This window comes from Erpetoichthys calabaricus, chromosome 7, assembly GCF_900747795.2.
Source record: "Erpetoichthys calabaricus chromosome 7, fErpCal1.3, whole genome shotgun sequence".
Taxonomy (NCBI): Eukaryota; Metazoa; Chordata; class Cladistia; order Polypteriformes; family Polypteridae; genus Erpetoichthys; species Erpetoichthys calabaricus.
This window is the reverse complement of record NC_041400.2, coordinates 90304573-90321840: the sequence shown is the minus strand read 5'-3', so window position 1 is coordinate 90321840 and position 17268 is coordinate 90304573. Positions and strand designations below refer to the sequence as shown.

At 37.5% G+C, this 17268-nt stretch overlaps 1 protein-coding gene across 1 annotated transcript in view; it reads left to right on the top strand.

Moving 5' to 3' along the window:
* Window positions 1–15879, top strand: part of LOC114654550 (caspase activity and apoptosis inhibitor 1) — a 51699-nt gene extending 35820 nt beyond the window's left edge. The window contains exons 4-6 of the mRNA XM_028805164.2: window positions 2264–2342; window positions 7231–7298; window positions 15297–15879. Coding sequence (XP_028660997.1) covers window positions 2264–2342; window positions 7231–7298; window positions 15297–15706 — 557 coding nt within the window. The 3' untranslated portion in view covers window positions 15707–15879. The remainder of the gene's footprint in view (window positions 1–2263; window positions 2343–7230; window positions 7299–15296) is intronic.
* The last annotated feature ends 1389 nt before the right edge of the window (window positions 15880–17268 follow it).

Genomic DNA, 17268 nt, shown 5'->3' with positions numbered 1-17268 from the left:
TCTGAGAATCCTTCAAGTGCCTTTTGGCAAACTCCAGGCGGGCTGCCATGTGCCTTTTACTAAGGAGTGGGTTCCGTCTGGCCACTCTACCATACAGGCCTGATTGGTGGATTGCTGCAGAGACGGTTGGCCTTCTGGAAGGTTCTACTCTCTCCACAGAGGACCTCTAGAGCTCTGACAGATTGACCATCAGGTTCTTGGTCACCTCCCTGACTAAGGCCCTTCTCCCCCAATCGCTCAGTTTAGATGGCCGGCCAATTCTAGGAAGAGTCCTGGTGGTTTCGAACTTCTTCCACTTACAGATGATGGAGGCCACTGTGTTCATTGGGACCTTCAAAGCAGCAGAAATTTTTCTGTAACCTTCCCCAGATTTGTGCCTTGAGACAATTCTGTCTCAGTGGTCTACAGACAATTCCTTTGACTTCATGCTTGGTTTGTGCTCTGACATGAACTGTCAACTGTGGGACCTTGTATAGACAGGTGTGTGCCTTTCCAAATCATGTCCAATCAACTGAATTTACCACAGGTGGACTCCAATTAAGCTGCAGAAACATCTCAAGGATGATCAGGGGAAACAGGATGCACCTGAGCTCAGTTTTGAGCTTCATGGCGAAGGCTGTGAATACTTATGTACATGTGCTTTCTCAATTTTTTTATTTTTAATAAATTTGCAAAAATCTCAAGTAAACTTTTTTCACGTTGTCATTATGGGGTGTTGTGTGTAGAATTCTGAGGAAAAAATGAATTTAATCCATTTTGAAATAAGGCTGTAACATAACAAAATGTGGAAAAAGTGATGCGCTGTGAATACTTTCCGGATGCACTGTATTTACTTTGTATTCCACAGTGTATAGTAGACAAATGCATTTGATGTGCATTGATACCATAATTGGATTAGTCCAATCATTTTCTAACTAGGTTAACTGGTTCAGGGTTGAGGGGAGCCAGCATCTGTCCCGTTTACATTACATGCTAGGTAGGATAATCTAAAAAAAACATACCCTTTAGCCATTATAATAGTAAAGTGTTTTTTTTTTTTTTTTTCTCAGTACAGTGATCCCTCGCTATATCGCGCTTCGCCTTTCGCGGCTTCACTCTATCGCGGATTTTATATGTAAGCATATTTAAATATATATCGCTGATTTTTTGCTGGTTCGCGGATTTCTGCGGACAATGGGTCTTTTAATTTCTGGTACATGCTTCCTCAGTTGGTTTGCCCAGTTGATTTCATACAAGGGACGCTATTGGCAGATGGCTGAGAAGCTACCCAGCTTACTTTTCTCTCTCTCTCTCTTGCGCTGACTTTTTCTGATCCTGACGTAGGGGGATTGAGCAGGGGGGCTGTTCGCACACCTAGACGATACGGACGCTCGTCTAAAAATGCTGAAAGATTATCTTCACGTTGGCTACCTTCTGTGCAGCTGCTTCGTGAAGCAACATGCAGCACGGTGCTTCGCATACTTAAAAGCACGAAGGGCACGTATTGATTTTTTTATCTGTCTCTCTCTCTCTCTCTCTCTCTCTCTCTCTCTCTCTCTCTCTCTCTCTCTCTCTCTCTGCTCCTGACGGAGGGGGTGTGAGCTGCCACCTTCAACAGCTTTGTGCCGCGGTGCTTTGCATACTTAAAAGCAAACAGCCCTATTGATTTGTTTGCTCCTTTGAAGAGGAAGATATGTTTGCATTCTTTTAACTGTGAGACTGAACTGTCATCTCTGTCTTGTCATGGAGCACAGTTTAAACTTTTGAAAAAGAGATAAATGTTTGTTTGCAGTGTTTGAATAACGTTCCTGTCTCTCTACAACCTCCTGTGTTTCTGCGCAAATCTGTGACCCAAGCATGACAATATAAAAATAACCATATAAACATATGGTTTCTACTTCGCGGATTTTCTTATTTCGCGGGTGGCTCTGGAACGCATCCCCCGCGATGGAGGAGGGATTACTGTATTAAAATGACATGACATTCTCAAACTTGCTTAAACCCATTCAGGGAGGCTGATGTCTAGAGGCAATCTTGACAGTATCTGCCACATAGCCCACTCACACACGGACCCACACTCAAAATTACAGAAATGTCTTTGGGGGTGTGGAACAAATACTGGACAACCAGGTGGAAAACCCACATAAGGTATGGTTACAGTATGCAGACTGTACATGGACAGTCTTTTAAAATGCATTTTATGTTTCTTAATAGTAGGCATATTAAATTATACTTTTCATTTTTACAATCAGAATTTATGTTTTCTTTTTCTTTACATGTTAAGGTGAAGATTTGCCTCCATCTGCTGAGATTAAAGATGATGAGAAAGGAGTACAAATGAGGAAAACTGACACAGAAACACAGTAAGTATTTTTTTACAGTAAACATTGATGTTTCCTGTTTAAACCTGTTACATGTAAGAATTTTATTTAATCACAACAGCTTGCAGTTTTTGGGTAAAAGTTCAGATTTTGCCAAATTCTGATCTGAAATTTTAATAACTATAGGTATTACTGTGGCTAAGAATATGTATGTTTGGGCTAATGTGCAGTGATTAAGAGCAAAGCAGTTCAATTAATATATGCCATAGTTAACTTTTTTAAAAGTTATTACCAGTCTGAATTCTTTTTATATTGAAAGGAATTGTCATTTTCCTTATCATGGGTGAATATCAGTCAGTCCCCCTGACCTTGAGCAGATGAGTGCACTCAGGGCTGTGTTATGTCGCCTTTCCTTTTCTCTCTCTACACCAATGACTGCACCTCCAGTGACTCATCTGCTAAACTGCTGAAATTTGTTGATGGCCTGATCACAGACAGCATGACAAGCGTTATCAGAGGGAGGTGGATTGAGTGGCCCAGTTGGTGTACCCTTGGCAGTCTTAACTTGAATCCCTTGAAAACAGCAGAAATGATTGTGGATTTTAGAAGACACTCTTCACCTTCTAGTTCCCTAGTTATTAATGATGTCACTGTCAACAGCGTAGAATTGTTTAAATTTCTTGGCACAACTCACTCACTTTTTTACTCTGTCATCTTAGAAGGTTTAACCTGTTTAACTTAGTGCTGGTACAGCTTTATAGAATCGTCATTGAAAAGCATCCTCACTTTCTCTTTAACAGTGTGGTATGGCAGTATATCTGCTCATTCAAAATATAAACTGGTTTGTTATTTGGACAGCAGAAAAGATTGTAGGCCTGAAATGGGACTCCATTAACGTCCTTTGTACATCACAGGTTCCAGCAACATACGCAAAGACTACACACACCCAGGCAACTATCTTTTTCAGTTATTACCTTTGAGGAAACTTGAAAAAAGGCAAGAACTACTAGACATAGAGATGGTTTATTTCCTACTGCACTCACTATGTCATGTCGTGTCATTTTCTAACCTGTTTGCCCTTAACAGAGTCCTGGAGGGGTGCACGGCTGGAACAAACCCTGGACAGGGTTCCAGTCCATCGTGGGGAGAACACACACACAAATGCTACAGTCACTATGGTTAAACACAATTTCTGATTCATCACTATTTTCTCCTAATTTCTAGTTATAGTTATTTTATGCTTATTGTATATAGAATTTAATATATTACTAGGTGGGTACTGTATATTGTTATATATGTCTATATTTACTGGATCTAATGTTGTGATGGTGTCATGTATTGTGTATTGTATTGTTTAATACTGTGTATATTGTTAGTGTATAGATGTAACACCAAGAGAATTTCCTAGCAACTATGTTGCCTAGCAATGAAGTTCAAGTTCACATGCGGATTATACATGTCATAATATGCATATGCAGATGCCATTTTACCTTGTATTTGAACCAAGAACGTAGAAAAGGCTTTTATTCACATTAAACATCCTCATACCATCACATCCACTTACCTTTCATTTTTGTTTGTCTGCTGACAAAAACATTTCTCTTGGGGTCTTCATTTTTTCTATAAAAACATGCTGGAAGAAATCTTTTCTCATAAAACTTGTCTTTTGACCAGAATCACATAGTGTTCTTCAATCCCCACCAACTGCATTTAGTTTCCCAATTTTACCATCCTGGGTATTGCAGTTACACATTTCCTTTTACAGTCTATTAGAAGTGGAACCTGTTGGCTTTTAAGGTGGTACCAGTATTTCCAGAGGGAGTAGTGATTTTAAACCTGTAATTCAATTGGGAAACTTTAAAACTCTACAAAGACAGTGTCCAGTTTGAGGATTTAGCCTATGGTCACTGTACATCAGCTTTCAAAATCCCCAACAAAGAATATAAATCCTAAAGGTTTCAACTATGATATTCATTTTTGTAACGGGGATATAATTGCCTTATCAGCTTCCTTTGTTTATACAGCAGTGACATCAAGTCAGTGTCACATTTACTTTGTTAAAACTCAATTTCATTTATCAATTGTCACACAATAAATATGAAGGACATGTATGAAATGAGGACAAAAGAAAACCCAAAATTGTGAAATGTAAAGTGATAAAATGCACAGATTAGGAAAAGGGTGAAGCTCTCACAATCTATATATATAATTCACTAAGCCGCCGACAAGTAGCCACCCATGGAAAGCACGCCACGCCCACCAACTGTAAGACCATTTGTATATGACGACAACTCGCAGAGCCACGCCCACCAACTCGGACGCAGCAACTCACAACACTGGGCGTCATTCACGTTCGTCTCTGCTACACTCCACATGCACCTCTGAGCCACGTTGACTTTTCATTAGTCAACCTCAGTGGAACCTCGGTTCACACAGAGGCAGCGCGAGAGAGAGAGACAGAGGCACACACACAGGCAGCGCCAGAGAGAGACAGAGGCACACACACAGGCAGCGCCAGAGAGAGACAGAGGCACACACACAGGCAGCGTCAGAGAGAGACAGAGGCACACACACAGGCAGCGCCAGAGAGAGACAGAGGCACACACACAGGCAGCGCCAGAGAGAGACAGAGGCACACACACAGGCAGCGCCAGAGAGAGACAGAGGCACACACACAGGCAGCGCCAGAGAGAGACAGAGGCACACACACAGGCAGCGCCAGAGAGAGACAGAGGCACACTGGCAGCGCCAGAGAGAGAGAGAGCCGCGCGCACACACTGGCAGCGCCAGAGAGAGAGAGAGCCGCGCGCACACACTGGCAGCGCCAGAGAGAGAGAGAGCCGCGCGCACACACTGGCAGCGCCAGAGAGAGAGAGCCGCGCGCACACACTGGCAGCGCCAGAGAGAGAGAGCCGCGCGCACACACTGGCAGCGCCAGAGAGAGAGAGCCGCGCGCACACACTGGCAGCGCCAGAGAGAGAGAGAGCGAGCCGCGCGCACACACACAGGCAGCGCCAGAGAGAGAGAGAGCCGCGCGCACACACACAGGCAGCGCCAGAGAGAGACAGACGCACACACACAGGCAGCGCCAGAGAGAGACAGACGCACACACACACACAGGCAGCGCGAGAGAGAGACAGACGCACACACACAGGCAGCGGGAGAGAGAGGGGGCTGGACTCATAAGGTAGGAAGGCAGTTAAAGAATGCACTGGGCTTGATTTTGTTTTCACTTCTGTTTACAGCGATCGGTTTGTAGTGTGCATTATTGCAATGTTACTTTTCTTGGTGGTTTATTAAATTACGGATTGTTTCAAATGTTCATTTTTTTTGTTGTGCTTAAAACTCATTAAAAAAAAAAAAAAAAAGTGTTTTTAGCCAGCGGTTGGTACTGCTATAGCGCAAACTATTGCAGTGTTAGTTTTCTCTGTTGTTCAAGGTTTTCTCAGTGTTATTCAATGTTTTTACATTTAGTTTACTATTACGCTGTGCATTCTATGGTTTACTTAACTATATTTGTGCTTAAAAACTTAAAATATATATTTACATACAGTTTGTACAGTCTGGAACTAATTAATTGTATTTGCATACAATCCTATGGGAGAAATTGCATCGGTTCACGACCAAATTGGTTTACGACCAGAGTTTTGGAACGAATTATGGTCGTGAACCAAGGTTCCAGTGTATTCTTTTCGGTTATGACGCACGACCGCGTCCACCATCGCAAACTGTTTTACACGCCATGGTCTTGGAGTTGGTGGGCGGGTCTCTGTGAGTTTCTCTTGCGAGCGGGCACATGACCAGGAGGTGTGTATGCTTCGACAACGAGGGTGGACGTGGCAGGACTATCTAAGAAGAGGCATGTTTGTCACGGATGTGAATCGCTGTATGCAGCATGTAAAACAGTTTGTTTGTCGCGGATGTGAATCGCTGTATGCAGCGTGTAAAACAGTTTGTCGCAGATAAGAATCGCTGTATGCAGCGTGTAAAACAGTTTGTCGCAGATGAGAATCGCTGTATGCGCCGTGTAGAACAGTTTGCGAGGGGTATCCCATGGTCTTACAGTTGGTGGGTGGGTTTCTGTTAGTTGCTCTTGCGAGTGGGCACATGACCAGGCAGTGTGTATGCTTCGAGAGTGAGGGTGGACGCGCCAGCACCATCTAAGAAGAATCATATTTGTCGAGGATGTGAATCGCTGTATGCAGCATGTAAAACAATTTGTCGCGGATATGAATCGCTGTATGCAGCGTGTAAAACAGTTTGCGAGGGGTATTCCATGGTCTTAGCAGTGTCTATACTTCGATGTGAATCCCTGTATGCAGCGTGTAAAACGCTGTATTGTATGTTGCCCTCTCCAGAGTTACATCTTTTCATTCACCTACAGTCGTATCCTCAAAACCAACCCCATTTGGACAACTGTGTCTTTCAGGAAGTGTTCACCCATCAATACATAATTATGCGGCGTATGCTACGCCGCGGGTTGGCTAGTATAATATAATATAATATAAAAGCTGTACCATCACTAGAAGTAGGTTTTCATTAAAACAGTAAAGATTATCGACAGAAATTTGAGGAAGTTTCCATGTATTGCATAAAACTAATGTGATGTGTGGTGGTGGTGGTGGTGGTGATATCTTTATTATTTGGGAATGCTTGTCATCAGAAGAGACTAGGAAACTGTAGAGTTAAGAGAAAGAAATGGACAAAAAAATCCTAAAATATTTTCAGTGAGGATTGTTTAAGTCTGTTAAAAAGAAGGTATCTGCTGTCAAGCACACAATTTAGTGTCTAAAAGTGGTCTGTTTGAACATTTGAGTTTTCAGTCAAAAATAAAGATTGGAAGTAGATGTGTATCATTTGTTAAACGCGGAATACTTTCACATTTACATTTAAGTGTATTGCTTATTGATAACACTGTATTTTTCCCCAGGCAGGATAACAGAGTGGATTCTACTTCTTCATTCAAACAGGCTGTTGGAAATGAAGAACATAAACAAGGTATCTTACTGAGAGGCATACTGAAAGTTAAAAAGTGTTTGTTAAAGAGTCTTTGAACATGCAATCTCTGTTGGTTGAAATTTGATTTTCTTATCTCATATTAAACTTGAAGTTGATTATTCTAAATGAAGGGAAACAGTTAAAATAAAATACACAGTATTCTAATATTGAAAAGTGGTTGCAGTTGGGCATTTGTGTGGAATCTGTCCGTAAAAAATAATGCTAGTGTGCTAAGGCATTTTCTTGCCTTCAATGTCAAAAGTCCTCCCAAAGAAAATTGCGTGTGCAGTATCAGACTAGCAAATCTGATTGTAAAAATGTGTTTTTCTTTCCTGTTTATACTTTTTTGGATTTTTGGTAGTTTTGAGGGAGTATGTAGTATAATAAATCTTTGATATAATCTACTTGGTCAAAAGCAGGTGGTATGGTGGTATTTTGCAACTGTGATTCCCTACAGTTGCAGGAGACTGGCTTTAAAACCTGGTCCTGTTTGCATGAATTTTGCAACTCAGTCAACTCTTATTTTTAGCCTAATTATACAACTCTGCTCAAATGCTTCCATAGCTCAGCTCAGAGTTTTTCCAGTAATGCCAGCCAGAATACAATAGTTTGCTCTGTACATGCACTACCGGTCAAAAATTTTAGAACACCTCAGTTTTTCCAGTGTTTCTTCAAATTCAATCAGTTGAAATGCAATGAATGGCCTAAAATGGTGAAAAGGTAAGCAGTAAACTGTCAGAGGTTTAAATTTAAAGTTTAAGTTAGCAAAAACAGAAAAAAGGAAATTTCAGGATATTACAAATGGTCCTTCTTTTGGGAAAAATTCATAGGTTACAACCTGTTGATGTTTTGCAGCAATTAAATTATGTGTGTAGAAAGTTGTAAATTCCAGTGATAATGGCAAGAAAACAGCAATTAACAAATTAAATGAGACAGAGCATGAATACCATTATGGTGTTTATACACTGTTGAGTTGGTGAAAGGATGGTTCCTCAGTGTGTGACACCAACTCTTAAACATGGGGGAGGAATGTGATGGTCTAGGGTTCTTTTGATGGAAGCAGAGTTGGTGACTTGAATACAGTGTCTGGAATTCTGAAGCAAAAGGGTTGCCACAGTTTGGCTGTTGTATCAGCAAAAAGGTGGCAACTTTGAATCAAAAATTTGAATACAATTTGTATTTGCAATGATTCCTTGACTTTTTTTTTTTATTATTTTTTTTTATTTACGTTTGCTTATTTTTTTCTATGCCTCAATTTCATGAAACATTAAGACATGAAAAAACAGAAGTGTTCTAAAACTTTTGACCAGTAGCGTAGTTCATGGTGTTTTCAGTTGTTATTGGTTATGTTATTATTATTTTACTTGTATTTGTCAATGTGTACAGTGCTGTGAATTTGTCAGTAGGAAATGTCCCTTATTAAAGTAAATTAAAAAGCAAATACCAGTATAGTGGACATCACAAACTGCATTTAAAAATTAAACCGTCAACTTATGGTAAAAATAGAAGTACAGTGCTGCTTTGAAGTATATGAACATTTCTATTTTTCACGTCTTAGATAAATAAAAAAAAGATAACTTAAATATTTAATGGAAATAACCTGAATAACATACATACATATAAAGATAAATGCAAATTAATAATGAAATTTGCTTATATAGCAGTGAACTTTGAATCCTTAAGTGCAAAAGTATATAACCCTTCTAGTTCAAAAAGCAGTGACATGTTCTTTAGTGTCATGTGCTTGGAGGGATTTTTAACTATTAATTCCAGCAAATGGCTTCAGCAGCATATGTCAGGTCTTTCTTTTTAATTGAGAGATGAAATATGACTCAGCCATTTGAATTACTCAGAATTCATGGCATTTGGTGGACATTAAAAGGGTCAATTTTAGGCTTGAGGTGTTGAGTACAGTCCTTCAAAAGCTTTTCAGCTGATGTGAACTTAATGTGAAGTGTAGTCTTTTTGAGAACAAATTTTTCTGGTAACCCCTGTTAATGTCATTTTGTGCATTTTACAACAGTACATATTACTGTTGAAATTATGAATGGGGACATAGCGTAGAGCCATCTTTACATTAAATTGTCTCAATTTTTTACGGTTTTACAGGTAACTGATAAATTTCAAAACAATTGTTTTGGTTCTATAACACTCTTATACTTGTACCTCACCCTGAGTCACTTTTCCCAATTTAAACTAGCATGATTATAAGCTACCGATTCCCAGAGTGCAGCAGATAAATAGAAAATTCCAGAAAGTTTAGTGACCAGCACTACTTCCTTATTAGCCACAGTCACAAATACAAAAGACACCAATAGAAATAACTAATAATGGAAAAGAAATAATCATTGTAATTGGAATATACAAAATCATATTATTTGAACTATTTACAAAAGTCACATTCTGCTGCGCACACTCTTACATGAATAGAGAAAAAAATACAAATTAACGTTTTTATCAACTTTAAAAGGATTTATATGTTTTCTTTCACTATATTATTGCTGTTAGTGTATTAGCTGTTATTGTAAATTGACTTGCATCATGAGTGGGAGGGTGTGCTACAGTATGGGAATTTTGGTAACATTATGCTCTCCTAGGCAAAACATTATGCTCTCTTCAATGCAGTCCATCACCTTCTGTATATTTGGATAGACTCTCTTTTAACATAGAAACATTGAAAGGTGCAAACAGACAATGACTAAGACTTCCACATTTCAATAAATTAAACTCTAACTTTACCGGGTTTCTTACCTTTTTGTACTAGCTAGCATCATATACAATTTCTTTGATTGGTTAACTTACTATTTAAATATTTTAGCTGGAAGTTGTGGTTCATTTCAGTTTGTACTGCCCAATATATATGTATATTCAATTCAGTGTCAATGTATTAATGTATTTTTATGAACTCGCTTTCCATTTATAAAAGTCCAGAATCCTATACATGATTTACTAATACTAAAACAGTTACTTTACAAAAAACATGCATGTGTATTTATTTATTTATTCATATATATATATATTTTAAAACTGAAATAAAATGTTCTGTCGAACCAAGAAATGGTACTTCAGACCAGTTAAAAGAAAAAGTAGTTTTTTTTGACATGTTTGTCTTATACGTTAGAGCTAATCATCCAGCTCCCACTGGTAGCTTCTATTTTGCATTTCCCACGCTTGTCGGTTGCCCCTGCTTTTCCTGCAGATGATTTATTCATTAATACTTAAAAATTTCTTGCATTATATAATCATCAGTTGATAGCGCATAACATAATAGCTTTGTTATTAATGGCGTTTATTCTTTATATTTAAGTCAACTTGGGCTTTATTACTTTTTATAAGCATCATGCAGTGCACACTTTAGACGTTCGACATCTCAGTGCTTTGGTTTGATTTAAAAATGTGAAAATATCATACACTTGATCTTTTTCTTTTCATTCAGATTTTTAAGATAATATTATATATGTTATATGCTAATTTTATAATATAAAGCTCTTTTAAAGATAGTATAGTATAGTATAGTATAGATACAACTCCTAAAGGCAATGGGAAGAAAAAACAGTGGAAGACACTATGCATTTGTATACAAGAATGACAAAGTACTGTCTTCAGAGTTTTACATGTTAGAGGACAGGGACTTTGTGATATTTGATCTTAGCCTCATCTAGAGAGGCCAATTGTTTGTGGGGGGGATAGCAAGTTGTTTTTCGTATTGCTTTTACCCCCACAGCTATAAATGTCAATTTGTGTGATAGCCACTGACCATAACTGCCATGAATAAGTATTTGATATTAGTGTTAAAACTAAAATCTGGAAAGTGAAAAAACACCACTTTTACCTAAGATCACAAAATATCCCGTAATTCTCAGAAGTAGTATATCACTGATCAGTCACTGAAATTTGTAAGCTGGAATGTCAAAAGTCTCAATAACAATCTGAAGAGAAAAAAGTATTCTTCCATCTCATGGGCTTAAAGGCAAATATAGCTCTTTTACAGAAGACTTGCCTAATAAGTGAGGACCAATTTCGACTGAAAAGAGGCTGGATTGACCAAATCTTTAATTCCTGCTATAATAAAAAGAATAGTGGTGTGGGAATTTTAATCCATTAGACAATCCCATTTGTAGCAACAGATGTAATGTCTGACACTGAAGTTTTCAGGAATGTATTAAACTAGTAATTCTTTTAAACATATATTCACCTAATAGTGACAAGAAAGTATTTATTTTCACTAGTTCCTAATATGAGCACTCTTGAATAATAATGGCTGTAGATTTTAATTGTGTTTGAAATCTAGACTTGTTTAGGCCTTCAACATTAGGTACGGTAACATCTAAAACTTCAAAGATAATTTGTCAATTCTTTGTGGATCACAATCTATCAGATCAATGGAGATTTTTATATACAAATTCAAGATAATATTACTACTTCTCACCCATGCATCATCGTTACTCAAAAATGAATTATTTCTTCATTGAATACTTCTTGCCCACTATCCGATCTTGTAAGTACAACACTCTTGTCACCTCCGACCGTTCTTCTCTTATATTGATGCTTATACTCTCAACTCGCTTAAGTGGATAGGACTGGCAAGCTTTGTTGGGATACGGCCTGTTCTCGTCTACATTGTTCTAGTGTTCTAACTGGTGTCTTAACACCATGTCGTAAGAAGATGAAAACCTTATAGAGTTCAACTCCAATCAAATTTATTATTTCTTGGAGGCCAAATGTATCCTCAGTTGTTTCCACGGGAGCTCTTTGGAAAATGATGAAGGCTGTTTTAAGAGGGCAAATTATTTTATATCTCTTACTCAAAAACAAGCTAGAGTCTAAGAAATCATTAGAACTGATCAGAGATTTCCAGAATAGATCATTAAGATGCCAGATCTTCTGATAAGGTTCTTTTTAATAAAGGACTGATTTTTGCAATCAGAATTCTCTTGACAACAAGAGAAGCTGAACAATTTATTTTTAAATCTCAACATCATTTTTATGAACTCAGAGAAAGTACCAATAGGATTTTAGATTCATGAATCCACAAGCAAGAATTTTGCAACATGATAACTGAAATTACCAACATAACTGGTTAAAAAAATAGGGTGTACTATAGACAACCTAAGGAGTGTTTTTGATAGATTACAAATACTACAGGGTTGATGTTGTAAGTGTGGAAGAACTTGAAAAACCTCTGGGACTTTTAGAGATACAGGATACTATAAACTTACCCAAAACTGGGAATACTACAAACCTTGATGGCTAGCCATTTTTTTGTTTTCTAAAAACATTTTTATCAAGATGGCTTTTTTATTAATAAAAATGCTTATTAGTGCTAAGGAAAGCAAAATTTTACCCCAGGCATTCACCCAAGCCTTAATATCTACAATTGACAATAGACAGGCTTATCTGGATGAAGTGGAGAGTCTGTAACACTGGAGTCAGGACAGCTGTATACTTCTTTCTGAGTGTCAGCAATTAAAGGAATTGAGTGGGGACTTTGGGAGAAAACAATAGAATAACTGCCGTCCTTTCAGTATTAACAGCACTCAGATGGAGAGGGTGGATAGTTTCAGATACCTCTGTGTCCACATCACAGAGGACATGACCTGATCCAAGCTTATTAACATTATGGTGAAGAAGGCACGACAACGTATTTGCAACCTTAGATGCCTCGGGGACTTCAGGCTGCCCTCCCAGATATTGATGAACATTTACACATCCGTCATCCAAAATATTGTGACAGTAAGGATTACTGCCAGGTTTGGAAACAACATACAGCAGGACCACAAGACCCTGAAAAGAGAGATGCCGTAGGATGAACATATTACTGGGTATGTAACTCCTTATTTCTAGGAAATCTACACCAAACGATGTCGAACCAGGGCAAAGAAAATTACCAGTGACACCAGCCATCCGAACAGTGACCTCCTTGTGTTGCGGTGAAGTAAACGCTACTGCTGCCTAAAGTCTAGTTCAGAGAGACTAAAGGAGGAGTTTCTTCCCCACAGTCCATCTTCATCTTGATAAAGTGGCTAGAATTACATTATATCCTGTTAACTCTCTTATATTAAGTTATCTTAAGTTATTTAATTTATTCATTTAGTTATTTATTATTTATAACATATTCCGATTTTATTAATGATTTTGACTATTTATAATGTCATGTATTATTGTTATCGTCCCTTTATATTCTTATTCAAGACACTGTCATTAGAGCTGAGCAACTAAGCATTTCACTACATGTTGTATTCTTATGTGTAATTTGTATGTGACAAATACATTTTGATTTGCTTTTTGTATCCTGATAAAGATAAACAAAATATTTTTTAAGAAATTAGGCTCAATTATAACATCATTATATGAAATTCAAAATATCTACACATTTAAAAGGTGACACTACAAAGATCTGAAGCATAAGGTGGTATGGCATTACATAACTTTCAAATTTACTACGGGGCAGCAAATGTACGCACAATAAAATCTTGAAAATCTGCTGAAATTCATGACTCCACACAAGCCTGTCTTACAATGGAAATCAATTCCTGCTCTAAATCTTCCTTATATTCCCTGTTTTGTGCTCCATTCAGTGCTAACTATCATCAGTTCACCAGTAACCTAGTCATACACCAATTACTTAAAATATGGAAACATTGCAGGACATATTTTAGGGTAGGGAAGCTCTTAACATGTTGTTCCTTTACAAGATAATCACCTTTTTCAGGATTTAGAAAATAAAATATTAAAAGAAAAAAAATGCATATAATTAAAAATATTTCACAAAAGTAAGTATATAATCAAAATACAGCGCCTGACAGTCAAAATAAATTCTCAAGCCTTTATACTAGAATGTTTTGGTTAATAGCATCAAGAGCACCCTTAAATCTAAAAGTATAATGTTGGTGAGGTTTCTGTCACAAGAGGAGATTAAAATGTCATCCACAGTTGGATTTAAGTCTGTTTTTTAATGACTGGACTAAAAACCAGACAGACATTTCTCATAAGGATTGTATTTTTTAAGATGCAATTACCAAGATTTCTACTTCCTCTGTAGCTTTACACAGAAAGTAAGACTGAAATTGGTTTCTCATTATTTAGAACATTAATTATGTCCAGTGTTTCTTGGTCGACGGATGAAACCTTGTTTTTCAACAGAGCAGTTATCACAAATAATGAACAGGTTGTAGGTTTAATTTTAGAAATGAAATGTCAGTTTAATTAAGTGTAGTTGTACCAATAATAGTATTAGTAGTATTCTCACATGCACAAAGTACAGTGAAATTCTTATTTTCATGTTGGTGACATTGTGGTCTACTGTTAGCAAAACTATAGGATAATTACTTGTAATCTGATACTGTAAAGTTATTATTATTATTATTATCTGTTATTAGTGTCAAGGAATTAGAACAAATTATTAAAGTTATAAATTTTAAATATAACTGCTTCAACTGTTTACATTTTTTATTTGTCAGGTTGTTTGTTGTAAGTGAAACTTGAGGGTTGGTTATATTTCCATCTATTGATCTGGAATAGTAATCATAATATGCCTTTCTTATTTTACATAGTACTTTTAAGTCCATGTAAACTAGTAAATGTGCGACTTTACTAATCTCCATTTATACTCCAGTTTCTGATGTTTTAATTTAAGACAGCATGGGTTATCATTAAGTCATGCTGAATACCTTTTCACTTTAATCCCCTTTTGTATGAAAGGATCATCTTTCTCAAATCCCATTTTCACATACAGTATCACTTGTTGATATTTGTGTTTATTTGCTGAGTAAGTAATATTACAAGCAATTCTTGTTACAATACAATGGATTGTTGATGTATTTTTGTTGACATAAACTGAATTATTGCACTTCATATATTTTTGTTCATTATAGCTCAATTTCATGAAATTTTAATTTGATTATTTTTGGACAAATTGCACATTTGTCGCAGCAGTTCTGTTGTAAATGGTCCTATGTTAGACCCTCTTTACTAGTTTTTTTTTTTCTTTTGTATAAGGACCTGCTTCAGGGGAAGAAAGTGATGCACTCAGTATTAATGCAGATACATATGACAGTGATATAGAAGGACATAAAGAAGAAACTGAAGAAAAGGAGAAGATAACAGAGGAAAGTGATACTGCAGCTGCAAAAATACAAAACCAAGACCCCAAAAAAGAGCTACAGAAGGATATTGAAAAGAGTGTAAATGAAATTCTGGCTTTAACAGTTCCCAATCAAGTGGACCCCAAATCAACACCACCTGTAGAGCCTGTAGCAGTTGCAGCTGAGGCCTTAGACACTAATAAACCTTTAACAGGACTACAGCCATCAGTTCAGCAATTGGAACTCCTTGAACTAGAGATGAGGGCAAGAGCGATCAAGGCATTGATGAAGGCTAATGAAGCAAAGAAGCAGGCACTGGGCTAAAGCATCAAGTTTCAAGAAGCGTATTTCTGTTGAGGGAATGAAAAACAGTTCATGATGGTATTTGTTAACTGCCATTTGGCGAAAAAGGCTTTATAAAATAATGTTGAAAATGTGTTTAGTATGTGGTAAATGTCTGACTGTTATTTCAGAAAATAAATTTATTTTATTACTTATTTATCTTTTAACTGTGTACAGCAAGTCAGATTTACACTATTTTATAATTATCCTGACCTGGCCTAAGATGTATTTGAAGTCTGTAGAATACAGTTGTGTTTTGATGTTTTCTTCTTAATATTGGAAGATAATATTTTAGTTTTAAAAGTGCCTTATCATGTAAAAGCTGTTCTTTTTTAGTTAATACATTTTGTAAACCTTGTGAAGTGTATAATGTTTTTGGAATTTTAAAATCAGTCCATTATTTTAGTTTTTAGCTGTACCTTATATTTACAATGGGTATAGAAAAGATTCACCCCCATCAAAATATTCCCATTGTTTTTGCTTTACAGCCTTAAATGAAAACACACACAAAAAATATTTCTTCCCAGCTATACTTACTCAATGCAACCTATAAAAATTATAAAAAATCAAAAAACAAGACATACTGAGATTAATAAAGGATCACCCAAATGTCAATATATATTGTTGAACCACCTTTTGCTTTAATGACAGCCTTGAGCCTGTTGGGAAACTTCTCTTATCAGTATTTGCCTACTCTTCTTTACAGAACTGTTCAAGTTTGGTCAAATTGGATGGTGAGCTTTGGTGGACTGCTATCTTCAAATCTTTCCACAGATTTTCAATGGGATTTAGGACTGGGACACATGAGGACATTCACTTTTTTCTCCTACAGCCACTGTGTGGTCAATTTTGCTTTGTGCTTCGGGTCGTTGTCGTGTTGAAAGGTGAACATTATGCCCATCTTCAACTTTCTGACAGAGGGTAGCAGGTTTTCCTCAGGAATTTGATGGTATTTTGCCCCATCCATTTTTCCTTCTACCCTAACGAGAGCACCAGGCCCTGCGGCAGAAAAACACCCCCACAACATGATGGTTTACTGTAGGTAAGGTGTGTGGTGGATGGTGAGCTGCTTTGGATTTCCGCCAGGTGTACTGTTTGGTATTGAGGCGAAATAGTTCGATTGTGGTCTCATCTGACCATAAGACCTTTTTTCCTCTTGGCATCAGAATCTTCAAGGTGCATTCTGGCAAAGCTCAAACAAGCCTTAATGTGGCCTTTCTTGAGAAGTGGCTTTTTCCTTGTGACCCTCCCAAACAAGCCACAATTGTGGAGCGCTTGTGAAATTGTTGTCACATGCACACAATGACCACTGTTTACCATAAAATCCTGTAACTCCTTCAAAGAGACCATTGGCTTCTGGGTGCCTCTCTTACCAGTTTCCTCCTTGGGAGCGCCTGTGAAATTGTCACATGCACACAATGGCCACTGTTTACCATAAAATCCTGTAACTCCTTCAAAGAGGCCATTGGCTTCTGGGTGCCACTCTTACCAGTTTCCTCCTTGCTCATCCATCCAGTTTGGAGGGACGGCCGGATCCAGGGAGG